The sequence below is a fragment of the Giraffa tippelskirchi genome, chromosome 6, assembly GCF_054371585.1.
Source record: "Giraffa tippelskirchi isolate mGirTip1 chromosome 6, T2T-mGirTip1v1.2.pri, whole genome shotgun sequence".
Lineage (NCBI taxonomy): Eukaryota > Metazoa > Chordata > Mammalia > Artiodactyla > Giraffidae > Giraffa > Giraffa tippelskirchi.
In genome coordinates this window covers 95,233,632-95,250,179 of record NC_137280.1, presented here as the reverse complement: position 1 = coordinate 95,250,179, position 16,548 = coordinate 95,233,632, and the positions used below count along the sequence as shown (strand labels likewise).

At 55.3% G+C, this 16,548-nt stretch overlaps 1 protein-coding gene across 7 annotated transcripts in view; it reads right to left on the bottom strand.

The window, feature by feature from the left end:
* PTPRS (protein tyrosine phosphatase receptor type S) overlaps positions 1 to 16,548 on the bottom strand; it is a 110,156-nt gene that overhangs the window by 55,581 nt on the left and 38,027 nt on the right. For 6 of the 7 annotated variants that reach the window (XM_081499616.1, XM_081499617.1, XM_081499622.1 and 3 more), the window contains exons 2-4: positions 10,058 to 10,259; positions 3,300 to 3,445; positions 2,617 to 2,758 (exon numbers count right to left, since the gene is read on the bottom strand). In XM_081499616.1, coding sequence (XP_081355742.1) covers positions 2,617 to 2,758; positions 3,300 to 3,445; positions 10,058 to 10,148 — 379 coding nt within the window. In that variant the 5' untranslated portion in view covers positions 10,149 to 10,259. Of the gene's footprint in view, positions 1 to 2,616; positions 2,759 to 3,299; positions 3,446 to 10,057; positions 10,260 to 10,865; positions 10,979 to 16,548 lie in introns of those variants that run through there. The other variant, XM_081499619.1, reaches the window with a different exon arrangement.

The window sequence follows — 16,548 nt, the reverse complement described above, 5'->3', positions numbered from 1 at the left end:
ATTCGAATCCAGGCTGGGCTAAATCTAGAGGAAGCTGGATGGGGCCAGTGACTGCAGAACCCCCAAGCCGGGCCTGGACTTGTCGGGTCAGAGGGGCTGGATCCTGGCTGAGCTGCTTCACACCCAGTTCGTTCTTCCTGGGCCCCGAGGCCTGGACCACCTCGCTGCACGGTCCTGATTGGCTACGGATGACGTCACTGGAGGTTCGGGCCAGGATAACCGGGCCTCAATTCTAGGTGCTCAAAGCTGGCCTAGACATGCTGGAGGCTGGGGCTGCCAGGGTCCCTCGGTGCCGACGTTTCCTGCGTGTGCGCACACGGGTGTGCATGTGTGCTCACCCAAATCCCACATGTGTCCACACGTGAGCACTTCCTGGGTGCGTGCAGCCCCGCGGGGGAGGGGCGTGCGTGCCTGTGGGCGGCAGCCAGCCAGGGTAGGGGGTAGGCTGCGGCCGCCTGACGTTACCAAGAGCTCCTAATTAAACAAAAATGTTCATCGAGTACCACATTGTGCTGGATTCCTCGGAGTTTAATTAAAACAACAGCGTGAGAGGCGTGCGCAGCATCCACAATCAGACGGCAGTGGGGGAAGAGAGGTGGGGGGGAGGGCTGGGCCCAGCAGCTCAGACCTTCCCGCTCAGCTGGGGGGGTCCCTGGGGCTCAGAGGAGGCAGGGAGACAGGCCTCCAGGTCAAACGCTCTGGGCTGAGCGCCCAGCCCAAGCACCACGTCTGTTGAGGAGGCCTGAGAACAGAGATGCTGAGGGCCTAGATGGGGGGCAGGGAGCGGAGATGTGTCTTTCCCAGACTCCCAGAGACTGGGCAGTTAATAGATTCACAGCGTGTCCTTTTAACTCTCTGAGCGCTTACAATGGAGGCTGGCACGGTGGGGGGAGAGGACGGCGGGGGGGGGGGGCAGGCGGTGTGTGTACAGCGGGAGCCGGGCTGTTGCGTCTGTGCCCGGGGAAAGGTCAGGGCAAAAATATCTGCTGGGAAGAGGCGGGGCGGGCTGGGGCAGGCGGACTCCTCCCCTCCCCTCCTCCTTCCTCCATCCCCTAGCAGGACCCGCTCCAGGCCCTACACACAATGAAACTATGGGGCCCCTTGTTTGAAAATTACTAGGAATTTCCAGGCGGTAACAGATGAGGGCAGGCACACACCAGGGTCTGGGATCAAGTGGCCCTGTGGCCAATATGACGGCTCCTCCCGGGGCTCCAAGCTGCCAGGGAGGACACTGGGTGACTCCCAACCTGGGAGCCACATGTGGGGACCACTTGCCCCCTAATGGCTGGCAGTGACTTGTACTTTTTTTCCTTTGGGCCACGTGGCATACCAGGATCTTAGTTCCCTGACCAGGAATCGAACCTGTGCCCCCTACAGCTGAAGGGCAAAGTCTTAACCACTAGACTGCCAGAGAAGTCCCAGGTGGCTTACACTTAGAGATCAGAGAAGGTTAGGGTGGTGCTGCAGCTGACAGGCAGAACCCACCCGACAGCTGCACAATGGCTGATGATGGCAGCTGTCCTGTCACAACCAGCACAACAACAACGATGGCAATATCAGATAGGCAGCACCAACCAAATACTTGTTCCCCCCACAGCATCCTGTTGGTCCCTGACTTGTTTTGTCCACTTCTGTGGTTCGTGTAACAATCTCCTGTGGTGAACATCATTATTATCCCACTTTGGAGGTGAGGGAACTGCAGCTCAGAGAGGTTCATTAACTTGCCCAAGGTCACAAAGCTACAGAATGGCAGTGCCAGGATGTGAACTCAAGTTGCAGGCCCCTAGGTTAAATTAATCACCTTGCAAGGGAGAAGGCAGTCGGGAGCAGCTGGTGGGCAGGTGGGAGGCGGGTTTGCAGCAAGACTGTTTGAATGATGCTGTATCACAACAAGGAAGCCATTTCCTGGTGCCCCAGCCCACCGAGGCCAGCAGGCAGTCCACAGGAAGGACCCATGGGATGTGTGGGGACGTGTGGTCAGCTGCTTCTGCCTAGCCAGCTGCTATTTCTCCTTTGTTTCTTTGGGGAGACCACCCCTTATTGACCCTGTCTACATGGGCTGACCCACCCTTGACTTCAGGGAAAACTCTGCCAATCAGAGTATTTCTTCCTCCATCCACGGTGAAAAGCTCAGGGATAGTCATCTGACCCAAGTGGGTCAATGAACAGTCCTGGGTCACTTAGTCCTCTCTTCTGTATACAGGCCCCTGAGTCTGGAGCTAATGCGGAGATCTCACTGAGAATACAGTTGATAGGGAAGAGGACACCCAGAGTCAGAAGATGAACCTTGAGAACATGGTATGAGTTCCTGGATCCAGCTGAACCTGAAGCTGTTCTAATCCACAAACATTTTAATTACATGAACAAATGAATTCTCAGTTTGAGCTGGATGCACCTTTTGTGCTAGTCCCTTAACAGGCTGCTCTTCTTTTCTGCAAAGGCTCAATAAATTCCTACCAGAAGGCTCTAAGACCCAGTGGTATTATGGGCTAAAAAAAGGAGATCAAAGTCCCCCAAAAGTGAAAATCCAAAGCAAGACTTTCATGGATTCCTTTGGTATCTGTCCCCAAAACCAGGCCCCAGGGCCTCCTCCACACACCCTGGGGAGCCCAGTACCTCGGAGGACAGTGAGCTTGGCGTGGACGGTGATCTCCCCGACTGAGTTCTGGGCCACACACTCATACACATTCTCATCTCGGGGTGTCCGGAGTGGCTGGATCCTCAGCACAGCCCCTGCACTCCCATCGAACTCGATCGTCTGTCGTGGGGAGGGGAGAAAGGTCAGGGTGAGGCCGGAGTCCCAGGGGTGATCAAGAGAGGAACTGGGGGCTATACACACGTGTGTATAGGCCCTGTATAGATACTGGAGGCAGAAAACTGGGTCTGTACGAGTAAAGGGTGTTGTGCATACATGGGTTCATGAGACACACACATAAGTCTGGGGACAGGCATGCAAAGGCATGCTGGATGTGGAAACGTGTATGTCTGACCACAGACATGGGCATAGGGTTGCGAATTCCCTTCTATGAGATAAAGGTCCAGAGAGGGAGGGCATTGCTTGAGGCCACACAGCACAAAGGTGGCAGAACAAGTGAGCCTGGCAGGGCCCTCATGGAGCACGTGTCAGGGTGCACCTGCCACGGAGGTGGTGGAAGAAGAGAAGGGTCCCAGATGGGAGAGGGAGCCAGCTCCATGTGGGAATGTTCCTGGGACGGCTTCTGTGGCTGAGCGGCCATGGCCCCCTGGCGGGGGGTGGGACTGGCCCTGGGCTGTCTCCCCTCCCTTCTCTGGCCACTCACCTCAAAGCGCTGTGAATTGACCTTCTTGCCCTTCTTGTTCCAGGTCACCCGTGGCTTGGGATCACCCGTGGCCTGACACACAAAGGAGGCCACGCCCCCTGACACACCGATCTGGTCCTTGGGTTCTTTGATGAACCTGGGGGGCTCTGGGGAGAGAAGAGGAAGAGGGGCTCTGGTGGGCCTGGGCATGTGACCAGGACCCCATGCAGCCATGTAAATGTGCCCTCCAGCCTGCCTGGCCACAGAGGTACCACGTGGGCCCGACATGAGGGCTGGAGAGGAGGAAGGAGAAATGTGCCACTGCTCGCCCTCCATGGGTACCCCGGGGCCTGCCCAGCACCCCCACCTCCCCGCTTCTGGTTACAACAGCCACACACACTCACACATGCACACAGCCTCATGTGGGCACACCCACTCAGATGAAGTGCCACAAAGGAAGGTGCGAGGGGAGACCCCCGAGACTCTAGGGTCCCCAAATTCAGCCCTCAGTGGTGACCAGCCAAACCCTGGAAGGTCCTTGGTCCTAAAATGGCTTGGGAAGAGATAACATGGTCTAATCCCCCGATGGCACATGTGGGGAAACTGAGGCACTGAACAGGGAAGCGGGGGGGTAACCAAGGGATCCGAGGTCAGAACCAGCGCTTGAACCCAAGGCCCCAGCCTCTTCATCCATGGGAGGTGTCCAAACACGAAGGGTTAGAGAAGGAGGCCGAAGCTCAGAACAGGTGACTGGATGCTGCCAGCCACTAGAGCAAGTGCTTATTGAGCACCTATTGTATGCAGATGGTGTACACTCAGAAACATCCAGTTCTTCTGGCAGGGATTTCCCTGATGGTCTAGTGGTTAAGACTCCAAGCTTCCAATGCAGGGGGTGTGGGTTTGATCCCTGATTAGGGAACTAGTATCCCACATGCTGTGCAGTATAGCCCCCTTCAAAAAAAACTTCTTATGATAGCGCTGGGTGGGCAGAGCCACCATAATCCTTATTTCACACACAGGAAAAGTGAAGCAAGCCATCTGCTTGGACACACAGCCAGCCAGGGGCTGAGCAGGGATTTGAATGGGGCTGGCCCTGTCCCCACATCCTCTGTCCCTCATGATGATGTGATGTGCTAAAATCTCCCCAGGTAAGTCTCAAGTGGGAGTTAGGATGTCTTTTATACCTAGACAGCTTCAAGTCTGGGCCTCACTCAGGCTATAGCACCTGGTGAGAGCTATTAACATTGTTCTCTTTTTTTATGGACTTTTCACAGTAACCTTGAATCGCCCAAAGGGATCCTGGATTTCCAGCCACAGTAAAGCTACAAGATAGCCCATAAAATGAATTCAGTTGTTTCTGAGAGTTTTGCCAACTGACTTAAGGGCTGAAACATGCTTAGAAGGTCCTGAAGGGAACAACCCATTATCCAACAAAAGGGGATTATTAAATGAATACGGCCACCCATGAAGTGGAATACTATGTGGCTGTAAAAAAGGGACAAGGATACTTCTGTAATGAGCTACTAGGGAAGGAATGTAAGGTACCCTACAAAATGGACAAAAAAATGAGGGGTAAAATGTGTAGTGAATGTTATTTGTATGATGAGAAAACTGAAAACGGGTGAAGTGTGTTTAAGTGTGTGTGTGTGGGTGTGTGTATAGAACAACACCTGCCTCTGAGAGGAGAAAGCAAGTAGCCAGACTCAGGGGAAGTGAGGCTTTACACCCTGGTACCTGTTTTAGACTGAGAACTATTTGCAGATAAATTGCAATTATTATTTCTGTAAGGTTTGAATAGAAAGGTGAGTAGATTGAAGAAATATATTAAGTAAAAGCTTGGGATCTGAGGCACAGACAACGAACAACTCCAGGTTGAGCAACAACTGGGCCTCATAGGTTCATCTAGAAAATTTTGGCTACTCGGAGTGCTGAGAAGTTCAAAAAGACCTCAGGTTCCAAATCTGGATGCCACAAACCCCAATTTCTACCATCTGTGACTCAGGCCGGGCCTTGAACAAAATACAGAGTCCCTATTCCCGTGGCTTGACTGGCCTCACCTCCCTCATTTCAGGCTGTGCTCCCATTGATATGACCTTGTGAGTCTACACTGGTCATCTCTCTGGAAAATCAGTAGACCCACTGTATGCAGGCATGTGTGGCCTCCTTCAGCTCCTGTGTAGTCTACTGAGGAGGTGACTGTTCATCCCATTACACAGAGAGGACCGTGCAGCTTGAGGGAGGTTAACAAGCTTGTGTGAGTTCACACAGCTCAGACATGACAGCACCGGGCTTTGAACCTGGGTCTCTGACCCAAAGCCCGCATCTTCTGCTCCTCTCACCCCTCCAGGCCCAGAGCCTGACTGACATGTTTTTGCTGCTCCATGCTAAGTAGCCCCGGGCTGGGCCTGCCCCTCCTCCTGGAACGGTAACTGGGGCCATATGTGTCCCCAGCCAAGGTCAGGGGGGAAAGTCACTGCAGTTGGGTCAGGAATCTTGCTTTTGGGAAAAGCCCTCCCTCGGGAGCTGCTGGAAGGAAGGGCAGAAGCCAGCTGCAGGGAGGGAAAAGCATCCAGCTGCCTGTTTACCACTCGGGGCCGGGGACACACCCCAAGGACCCTCCAATCCAGGGAACGAGACTCGACGGGAGCCTGCACTGTCCTTCCTCCTCCTTGCATCTGGCAGCTTCAACCTCTGCTTGGCCAGCACCTCCCCCAGGGAGCCTTCTTGGATTACCACTGGCTGGGTCAGGACCGCCTCTGTCCCCATCCTTCTCTGGGTGCCCCCCTCCATCACAGCCTTGATCACACTGGGCTGAAATACTTGGTTCCGTGCCACCTGGCAGACTGTGTGTGAAATGGACCCCACTCCCGGGGACTCCCTCATACCACCTCTCTGAGCCCGGTGACCCTTGAAAAACTGGGGCTTTGAACCGTGTGCATGCGTGCGTGCTAAGTTGCTTCAGTCATGTCTGACTCCTTTCAACCCTATGGACTGTAGCCCACTAGGCTCCTCTGTCCATGGGATTTCCCAGGCAAGAATACTAGAGTGGGTTGCCATGCCCTCCTCCAGGGGACCTTCCCCACTCAGGGATCAAACTCATATCTCCTACGTCTTTTGCATTGACAGGTGGGTTCTTTACCACTAGCGCCACCTGGGAAGCACTGGAACCCTGATGTTTGCCAAATACTGAGTAATGAAGCTGCCCACTCACTCCCTGGCTCCCCCTCTCTTCAGGGCAGACACCTCTCAGCCTACGTCCAGGCAGTTCTGGGAGCCCAGCCAGCCCAGAAAAGCTTTCTCCGCCTGCTGCATCTCCCATTAGACTAATTCTTGTGGATACTTAAAGTCCCTTATTTGGACAACCCTCCCCTCCTCTTCTTGGCAAAGGGGCTCCAGACACAAGAAAGACACTGGGATATGGCTGCAGCTTATGGCAAGCAAGCGTTCCTTTTGTGCTGGGCCTGTTCTCACACCAGCTCTATTCCGAGGCTCAGAGAGGGTGATTGACTGGCCCCTGCTCACCCAGCTTGTGATGGGCAAGAGCTAAGATTCCAACCTGGTCCCATTTGGTTCCCAAAGCCCTGCACGCTGTACACTTGATACACAGGATTGTGGGTTTTTGGTGACAGAGAGCACCCTGGGTGTTCCCATTTCTTAGATGAAGAGACTGAGGTTCAGAGTGGTGATGCCAACACCACTGGGGGGTTGGGAAGGGCTTGGCTCGATTTCTGTTTTTCCATTTCAGATTCTGCAGAGGAAAATCTGGTGCCAGAGGTAGAGACCCACCCATCCTCCCGTCCCTTCCAATCCAGTCTGGGCCAGCCACACAGCGTTCTGCGAAGGTCCCACAGGACCAAGAGCTGTTTCTGGGGCAGAAACCGCTCCTCTTGGTGGTGGGTGGTGGACATCCCAGCTGCCTGCCTGGGCTCTCTCCCGCTGACAGCCCCCACCAGAGTGGCTCCCTGAGGACCTGGGCTACTCCTTGATGCTGGCAATGCCAATCACGGTGCCCACAGCCCCTCCGCTGACTACCCAGGTGTCAGGGCTCCTGCTGAACAGACCACCTCTTACGGTCAAGATGCCCCAGCTTTGGAGATGGAGACCTGGGTTTCAGTCTAGGCCACTACCAATACCTATAGGGATATAGTAATAACAACTGCAGGGACTTCTCTGGCGGTCCAGTGGTTAAGACTCCACACTTTCAGTGCAGGGGGCATGGGTTCGATCCTCAGTCAGGAAACTAAGACCCCACATGCTGCATAGCCAAATAAATAAATATAAATAATCAGTAAGTGCAGGACTCACTGAGGGAGCAGCCACTGAAGTAGCTTGGCTACATGCCTGGTGCTGATACCCTGGGTCACTCTCCCTGCGTGGTTCACCCGCTGCTCTGGTTCCCTCACCCCACCTCCGTCTGTCCTCCCTTAGCAGCCAGAGGGGACCTGTGAGTATCTGAGTCAGGTCTTGCCCACTCATTCTGCCCACGGCCCTCTGGGTCTCCCATCTCCCATCTCCCAGGGAGCAAAAATTCATGTCTTCCAGTAGCCTGCGAGACCCTGCACAACCTGCCCCACGCCTCCTTGTTCTCCCCTTCACTCACTCTGCTCCAGACACAGGCCTCCTCAGTTCCTCCAACACACCAGGCAGGGTCCTGCTCCAGGGCCTTTGCACAGGCTATGTCCTCTGCCCAGGACACTTTCCACACTCTCCCAACATGAATGGGGCACTCTCCTCAGCTCCTTTAGGACTCTGTTCAGATGCCATCTTCTTGGTGCAGCATAACACCCTCTCACCCATTTAAAATGCAGCCCCCAACCCTCCACTCACAAGCTCATCTCCCCTTCTGTTTGTCTTGCTCCTGGGTGTGTCTACAATCCTGCACACTTGGGGTCTCTCCCTCCTGAGATGATCAGCTCCAAAAGGGGGTGGGATATCTGGTTTGTCCCCTAGGTCTAAACCAGTGCCTGGCACACAGTAGGTGCTTATTAAAAACCCACCGAATGAATGAGAGCACAGAAGCAGCCATAGTCCAACGACAGAGCCAGGATTTGAACCCGGATCAGGAGAGTCTCCAGACTGTGATTTCCACCCCCCTCCTCACCATAGACACTGCGGCCTCAGTTTCCTCATCTGTAAATGGGAACAATCTCAGCCTGAGGTTGGTAATTGTCAGTGGCAAGATGTCAAAGTCACAGATTTATGTCTTATTCCACTAGTGTATGTTAAATTAGTGGTTCTCATGTGTGGGGGTGCCATCAAGAAGATGGGGCCAGGGGTGCTCCACATCCCACAATGCCCAGGACACCCTTCCCCCAGAGAATGCTCTGGCCCTGATGTAAGCAGTACCAAGGGCAGCGGAGACCCTGAGTTAACTAAAAATGCTCAGTACCCTCAGCCTGCCATTCCCACTATGAGGAATGTAGCCCAGAAGACATAGGCCCTAGAAGGTGACTGGCCAGATCATGGCCCAGTTATGTCTGGCCGCTGACCCAGAGGCAATGTGGGGTGATGGGTAGGAACCTGGGCTCTGGCACCAGGCAGGCTGCTTCCTGGCTGTAATGTAACCTCACTGTGCCTCAGCTTCCCTATCTGTACAATGGGGATAGGGAAAAAGCATCCATCTCATCAGATGGTGGTGGTTGATCTGAATGGGTTAGGCATTTATTGTAAAACAATATGAAAATAAGAAAAAGCACAAATGTACAAAGCAGGTGTGTATGTCTCCGGTGTCCTCATCCAGGTGCAATAATTATCATGCTAGTGATAACCCAGGATTGCAGGCATACTATGTGTAGGCAGCATGCGGGGGTTATGGCATGTCTATGTCCTGGGAATGCTGCGAAGTGGATGATGCTGAGTCTCATTCAATCGTGGTGGAAACAGCCACTGAGAGAGGCTGACTTATTGGCCCCAAGTTACACAGGAGGTTGACAGCAAAGTCAGGATTCAAATCCAGCCTAATACCAGATCCCAGTTTTTCTGCTGACTTGACACTTAATGTCCCCATGGGCCTGAATAACACTCCTCTAGGCCCTTAGTGGTGAGACAGACCCTTAATGACACTCCTCTAGGCCCTTAGTTGTGAGACAGACCTTGGCATTGGGCTCAGGACCAACCCTCATCCTTCCCACATTACTTCCACAAACACAGCCTTGCCCATCGCCAAACTATATGAAACTTTTTTTTTTAAACTCCAGGCCTTTCCATGTGATAACACTTTGACCAATAATGCCCTTTCTATAGGCAAACTCCTACACACCCACAAAACCCCAGCTCCAATGTCCTCTCTCCCAAGAAGCCTCCCCTGGCTCCTCCTGGGAAGGTTTGATTGCCTGTGTGTCAACCAACTGGTCACTGGTGTTTCTACTTGTGGCAAGGGAAAGTGAACTCTGTGGCTTCTTCAGAAGTGACTTCAAGTAAGTCCCTGCCTCCTCCTCTAAGCCTTGGTTTCTCTGATGCAAAAATGGGATCGTAATGAAACTAGCTGGATTCTGTGAGGTGGAGGGAGAAGAGGCAGATAAAGTCTGCACTTAGCACTGGTCTGGGTGCAGAGTCGATGCTTCAGAAACCCACATGGTCACCCCTGTTACTATGACTGCTTTTTAATACCATCCTTGCAAGCTGCCTCTGCATCTCACAGGACCCAGCACAAAGCAAGCATTCTACTTGGCCTCGTTCACAGAGCACAAAGGCTCTGCTTGGCAAAACCATGGGCCCCCAGAGAGAGGTGGGGACACGTGTTCACATGCGTACATGCAAACTCAGATGCCCGCACTTACCTTCTGCGGCACAGCCTCCGACCAACAGGACCACGAGGAGGCCCACAGGTCTGATCACAGACGCCACACCATGGCCCCAGGCAGGCGCCATGCTCAGCCGTGACCTGCAACCTTCGACCTCCGACCTCCACCCTGGAGGGGGGGATAGCCCCCGGGGTCCCTCACAGAGAGGCCTCGAGCCAAGTGTCAGACGGGGCAGCGTCTGCAGAGATAAACAAAGGTGCTGTGAGAGGGGAGCAGGGGAGGCCTGCTCCAGGGGGCCTTCGTGGGGGAGGCAGCTGGAGGATCACAGAGGGACAGAGGAGAGTCATGGGGTTCGAGGGTCATGGGGTGATGATGGGGCAGAAAGAGAGCACTGAGCCCCTATGATGAACTTAATGTCTGTGTACTGCCCCCAACAAAATTACGATGTTGAAATCTAACCCTTCGTGTGGATGGTATTAAAGGTCTTTGGGAGGCAATCAGGTCATGTGGTGGAGCCCTCACGAATGGGATTAGTGCCCTTATAATGGGGCTTTCCGGGTGGTTCAGAAGGTAAGAAATCTGCCTGCAACGTGGGAGACCCAGGTTTGATCCCTGGGTCAGGAAGATCCCCTGGAGAAGGGAATGGTTACCCATTCCAGTATTCTTGCCTGGAGAATCCCATGGGTAGAGGAGCCTGGTGGGCTACAGTCCATGGGGTTGCAAAGAGTCAGACATGTCGGAGTGACTAACACTTTCAAAGGGACCCAGAGAGCTCCCTCACTACCCCCACCATGAGGACACAGCTAGAAGAGGATCATCTATGAATCAGGAAGCGGGTTCTCACCAGACACTAGATCTGCCAGCATCTTGATCTTCAGCTTTCGGCCTCCAGAACCGTGAGAAATGAGTGTTGTTTATAATCCGCTCAGTCTATATTTTTTATGTCAGCCTGAATGGACAGAGACACCCCCACCTCTGGCTGGGTCCTGATCCTGCTTAAGCCTCAGCTCCAGCGGAGCCCAGACCCCAGACCTTGGCTGAGCCCCCCGGCCCCAGACTGAGCTCCCACCACCACCCTGCTAGAAATCACTCTGAACATCCAAGTCCTCCCCCTCCCAGGGTGAGCCTGTTGAAGGCCAAGGCTCTGGGTGACACTGCCGATTGTCCCTATAACCAGGACCCTTTGGCCACCAGATGGATTCTCTCTCCCAAACACACCTGCTGTTTCCTGCCCTGCTCCAACACCTATGGCTCCTGTGACCCCCAGAGGAAGCCATTCCTGCTGATCTGCCCCCTCCCTCGGGAGGTGTGGCCACACAGCCCCAGCTCAACCCCACCTCTGAGCCTTTGATACTATGTTCCCTGCCGGGAATGCTGTTTGCCCCCCACCCCAACTGCTGCATGACAGGTCTGTTTCACTGTCGCTTCCTCCGGAAGCCCTCCCTGCCTCTCACAGGTCAGCCCCCACCCCCACGCCACATCCCACGGCTTCAGAGACGACTGAGCTCATCCTCCACGGCATTTATCCCAGTTTGCAAGTCAAATGCGAATGTGTATCGCCAGTGTCTGTTTCTCCCACGGGAATTCAACCTCTGCTAAGGCAGAAGGGTCCTTCTCGGGACCCAAACCCTGGGACAGCCCCCTCCCCAGTGCCCTCCCTAGCCAGGGCACAAGAGAGGGACAGGGAGAGGCCGTGCCCTGGGTGGGTCCAGGCCATGGCCACAAGGATGGGTGCCACGTAATGATGGGGCGGCCCCCGTGATTCTGGCTCCCAAAATACCCAGCTGCGGTCACCTCGCCCAGCCCCAGAGCAGCCCCAGGGGAAGGCTAGGCTGGTGGTGGCCGGGTCATGGTCCAGGGTGGAGAGTGGAGAAGTCAGGATGAGAGGAGTGGGGGCTGGGGGGCTCAACAGGCACACAATTAGACCACAGTGAGACCAGACAGAGATGGAGGCTGCTTGCACACAGTCAGGTCACAGACAGACCTGGACACACAGTCAGATCACAGACAGGGAGACCAGACACCATCACAGATGTACAGTCAGGTGACAGAGATGGGTCTGCATGCATCAGTTCAATTCAGTTGCTCAGTTGTGTCTGACTCTTCCTGTCCATCACCAACTCCCAGAGCTTGCTCAAACTCATGTCCATCGAGTCGGTGATGCCATCCAACCATCTCATCCTCTGTTGTCCCCTTCTCCTCCTGCCCTCCTCCTGTCCCCTTCTTTCCCAGCATCAGGGTCTTTTCTAACGAGTCAGTTCTTTGCATCAGGTGGCCAAAGTATTGGAGCTTTAGCATCAGTCCTTCCAATGAATGTTCAGGATTGATTTCCTTCAGGATTGACTGGTTTGATCTCCTTGCAGTCCAAGGGACTCGCAAGAGTCTTCTCCAACACCACAGTTCAAAAGCATCAATTCTTTGTAGTCAGGCCAATAACACTCACCACAGGCACAGGGACAGGCACAAAATCAGGCTCCAGACACAGGGTTGCAATGGGGCTGACAGCACATATAAACAGTCAGATAAGAGGCAGACACAGGTCCACGCCATGATCACAGATCCACAGCCAGGTGAGACACGTACACACAAGGTCACGGTCACGTAGGCAATATACACACACAGCTGGGTTGTGGGCAAACATGAATATGGAGGCAGATGCGAGCTCCATGGGACATGGCAGGCGAAAACACACAGCCCCCAGAGTCAGATGTGGGCACACAGTGGGGCAACAGAGACAGGCAGTCAGTAGACTGAGTTTGCACTCATCCAGACAACATACACCCAGAAACGCACAGTCAGAGCCCCCCTCATCCACACACAGACAGGCACGCGCACAGTCAGACCACAGACATACACTGCGACCCAACTGGTCTGGGATGCGCAGATGGGGAAATGGAAGCCTGGAGCCAGCCACCTCCCCTGGTAATCCCTCTACAGGCCCTTTAAGAGCAAAAGTAACTGATGGGGATGGTGAAGGCCCTAGCTGGAGAAATGGCCCATGGCCAGCTGCAGCCAGGGTGACCACAGCAGCTGACACCACCCACAGATGCACATAGGCTCAGCCCCATCTGGGGGACAGGGTGGGGCTCTGGCCCAGACCAGTTGGATCGGCAGGTCAGGTCTGCACAGAGCCTCAGGGAAACCAAGGCAGCACAGCAACACAGACTGCCAAACCCAGGGTTGCCAGGTCCCCCTGGCATGGGGGTAAGGTGGGGGTGACCTCCTAGTTCCTGTCTACTCACCTCCAATACAAGTTGGCACAGGTAGGGGTCACTTGCATGAAGGGCCCTGGCCACAACGCTTCCCCCGCCCCCTTTCACGCCCCATGGGAACCAAGGGCAGCCACCTTCTAAACTGGGAGGCCCCTAATTACCCGCTGGGCCCACGCCTTCTCAATGACTGGGCAGGATGGGGCTGATCCAGGCCCAGGCAGGGCCGGGCCATCAGTTCCTGACTCCCCCAAAGAGGCCAGTCCAGCCTGCTGGGAGGGGAGGGGGACAGAGCACTGGGGGCTTTCAAGGCCTGGGGCAGGAATGTGGGTGGGAGAGGATCAGACAGAACACAGAAGGTTCCAAGTTCCAGGGTCTCTCAGGCCCCCCACCTTCCCTGAAGGATCTTGCTATAGCAAAGCCCCTGGCTCTCCCCCTTCCTCTGGCTTCCTGCAAGACCCAGGTGTGGGGGTCTTCTACAAGGGGTCAGGGGAGAAGATAAACAAATCCTGTTGGCTCTGCCTTCAAAGTCTAGTCTGAGTCTGTCTACTTCTTACCCTTTCTTCTGTCTCTATCTGGTCCAGCACCATCATTGCTCACCTGGACCAATGCTGTCACCACCTGCCATGTCTCCTGCTCTGTCTGCCCTCCCCTCGAAGCCAGAGGGCGCCAGTGAGCACCCAAGTCAGGTCACATGCCCCTTCCTTTGGGGGTAAAAGTCCAAGTCCTCCCCACCACTCACAAGGACCTGCAGGACCTCCTCCACCCACCCACCCCACTCACTCCGCTCCAGCCACAGGGGTCCCCCAGCACAGTTCCTCCAACACATCTGCCCCAGGACCTTTGCATGTGCTATGTCCACTGCCTGGACCTTACCACCTCCAGATGTTAATATGAACTCGCCTTCCAATGCAAGAGACGTAAGCGATGTGGGTTCGATTCCTGGGTCGGGAAGATCCCCCAGAGGAGGGCATGGCAATCCACTCCAGTATTCTTGCCTGGAGAATCCCATGGACAGAGAAGTCTGGCGGGCTACAGTACATGGAGTTGCAAAGAGTAGGATACGACGGAAGTGACTTACCACACACACACACGTGATTACTTGGCTGAGAATTAAAGGGGGAAGCAGAATGGGGGTGGGTGTCTCCACAGAAGGGAATAGCATGAAGAAGGGCAAGGAGTAGATGGGGAGAGATTAGGGCAGAGTGGTGGCAAGGAGGCCTCAGGGGCTCTGAGCAGGGGGAAGAGGACGTGGCCAGACTGGCACCACGCCAAGCCTCCTCTATGGCCATCACACATAAAGCAGCCTGGGTCACCAGCCCCACCATGGCTGAGAAAGAGAAACTGAGGTAGGAGTTTGGGGCAGCATGACACAGCGAGATCCCCAAGGTCCTGGAGGATGGCATGGCCATTAAGAAGGGAACAGCCACCCATGAGAGTCACAGGAAATAACCTGTGTGGCCAATGAGCCTGGGCACAGCATGCGGAGGAGGAGAGGAGGGGAGGGAGCGGCCTCTGGACAAGGAACCCAGGGCCCAGGGTGGATTCCTGCCCGCCTCTGTGCCAGGCGCCAAGCTGTCCACCATCCACGCCCAGCAGCTGGGCACCAGTGGGTGCTCAACCTGCACAGATAGGGAAACTGAGGCTCACAGAGGAATGGAGACTCTGCTAAAGCCCCTCAGCTGGGCGGGGCCTTGGTTCCACAGTCCATGTCGACACAGGACTGTGTCCTTCCCTAGCTGCTGTGTGATCTTGGGAAAATGGATGACCCTCTCTGGGCCTGGTGCTGCTGGATGACCTCTAGGGGCTCCCAGGCCTTGCTCAGAGTGGGTGAGCAGGCACCCATTCCAGTCGGGCGCTGGGGCGCAGGTCACGCGATCCTGGAGCCAGCTTTGTGTACCCACGCACAGCAGGGAGCATAAAAGGGTGATTATGACCAGGACTGGGCAGTAAATAGGCTTTGTGTCACCCTCACGAGGCAAGGTCTCCTGGGGGCCTGAGGACTCCCTGCTGCCTCTCCCTGCCCTGCCTCTGGGTCTGGGCCGTCCTCGGGACCAGGGGGCTCATCTGTGCAACCCTGACCCTCAGGGATTTCCCAAAGCCAGGCAGAGGGAAGGCTGGGTAGCTTGTCCCTATTAAGGAAAAGTCCCTCAGGGATGCAGTCTCATGGTTATCACACCCACTCCGCCCCCCCATATCTCTCTGGCTCTGTTGCCTCCTTTCTGGGCCCAGGAACTTTCCTGCAGTCTGGACCCCCTTTCCCAGGGCCTCAGATCCCCTTGAGGGTGGGCCTTCCGGCCTCCCACCTCCAGTCTCTCTGGGTTGCGTCCCCAAAGGGTGAAGCGGGGTCCAAGCTCTGCCTCTGCAGCCCCTGGTGGGCTCCACGTGGCTCCAGCTGAGGCCCCATCCCTCCTGGGGCCTCAATGTCCTCCCAAGGGGAAACAGGGAGTGGGGCAAGGTGAGGCTGGCCCTGCTACCTTCCAGGAATGGGTCAGGAGCAGGGCCCAGGGTTCTGCCTTTAATTGACCATCGGCTTGTATTGAAAGCTGTCCCCAAGGGTCCCTACAGCCAGGAATGGACAGGCAGGGCATCCAGGGAGCCAGGCCCAGTCTCAGAGGGAGTAATGAGTGTCCCCTCCACATGCCCAGCCCTTTCAAGTGCTCCCTGTGCTTCCTTCTGTTTGAGAGAGGAGGAAATTGAGGCTCAGAGAGTGCTAGCCGCACGTTGAGGGTCACACACCAAGGGCTGGGCTAAGATTTGAGGCCAGAGACCGGCTCGCAATCAAGCTCAGAGTCCACACTCCCTGTGGGGCTACATTGCCAGGATGGCTCCTGCCAGCATGTCCCCCACACCGGCTTCATGTGGGAGCCTGGAACACCAAGATCTGGGTGCACCCCTGCCCTGCTCACACCTGCCGGGCTCCCCAGCGCCTCTACTCGGTGTCCTGGGCCTGCCCTGTTCCCTCTTTGCATGGTTCTCAGAACGCACTGCTCTGCCTCGGGCCTCTGGGCCTTTCCTAATACAGGTCTTCTTTCCAGGAGGCCCACTTGTCAACTCATCCTTCAAGCCGTAGCCACAGACCTCCTCATCCCAGGCTGAGATTGGACTTGTCAGGGGACCCATCCTCTGCCCAGTCCTGACCCTCAACCCTGGGGCTGGAAGTAGCTGTGTTGGACTCTGCCCCTCCTCTGCTCTAAAACCTTCCATGGTTTCCATCAAAGTCCATTCAAATCTAGACTCCTAACCTCAGCCACCCAGAATAGCCGACTCCATCACATCACACTGCAAGCGCTGTTTGCCCCGTGGGTGTCCCTACTC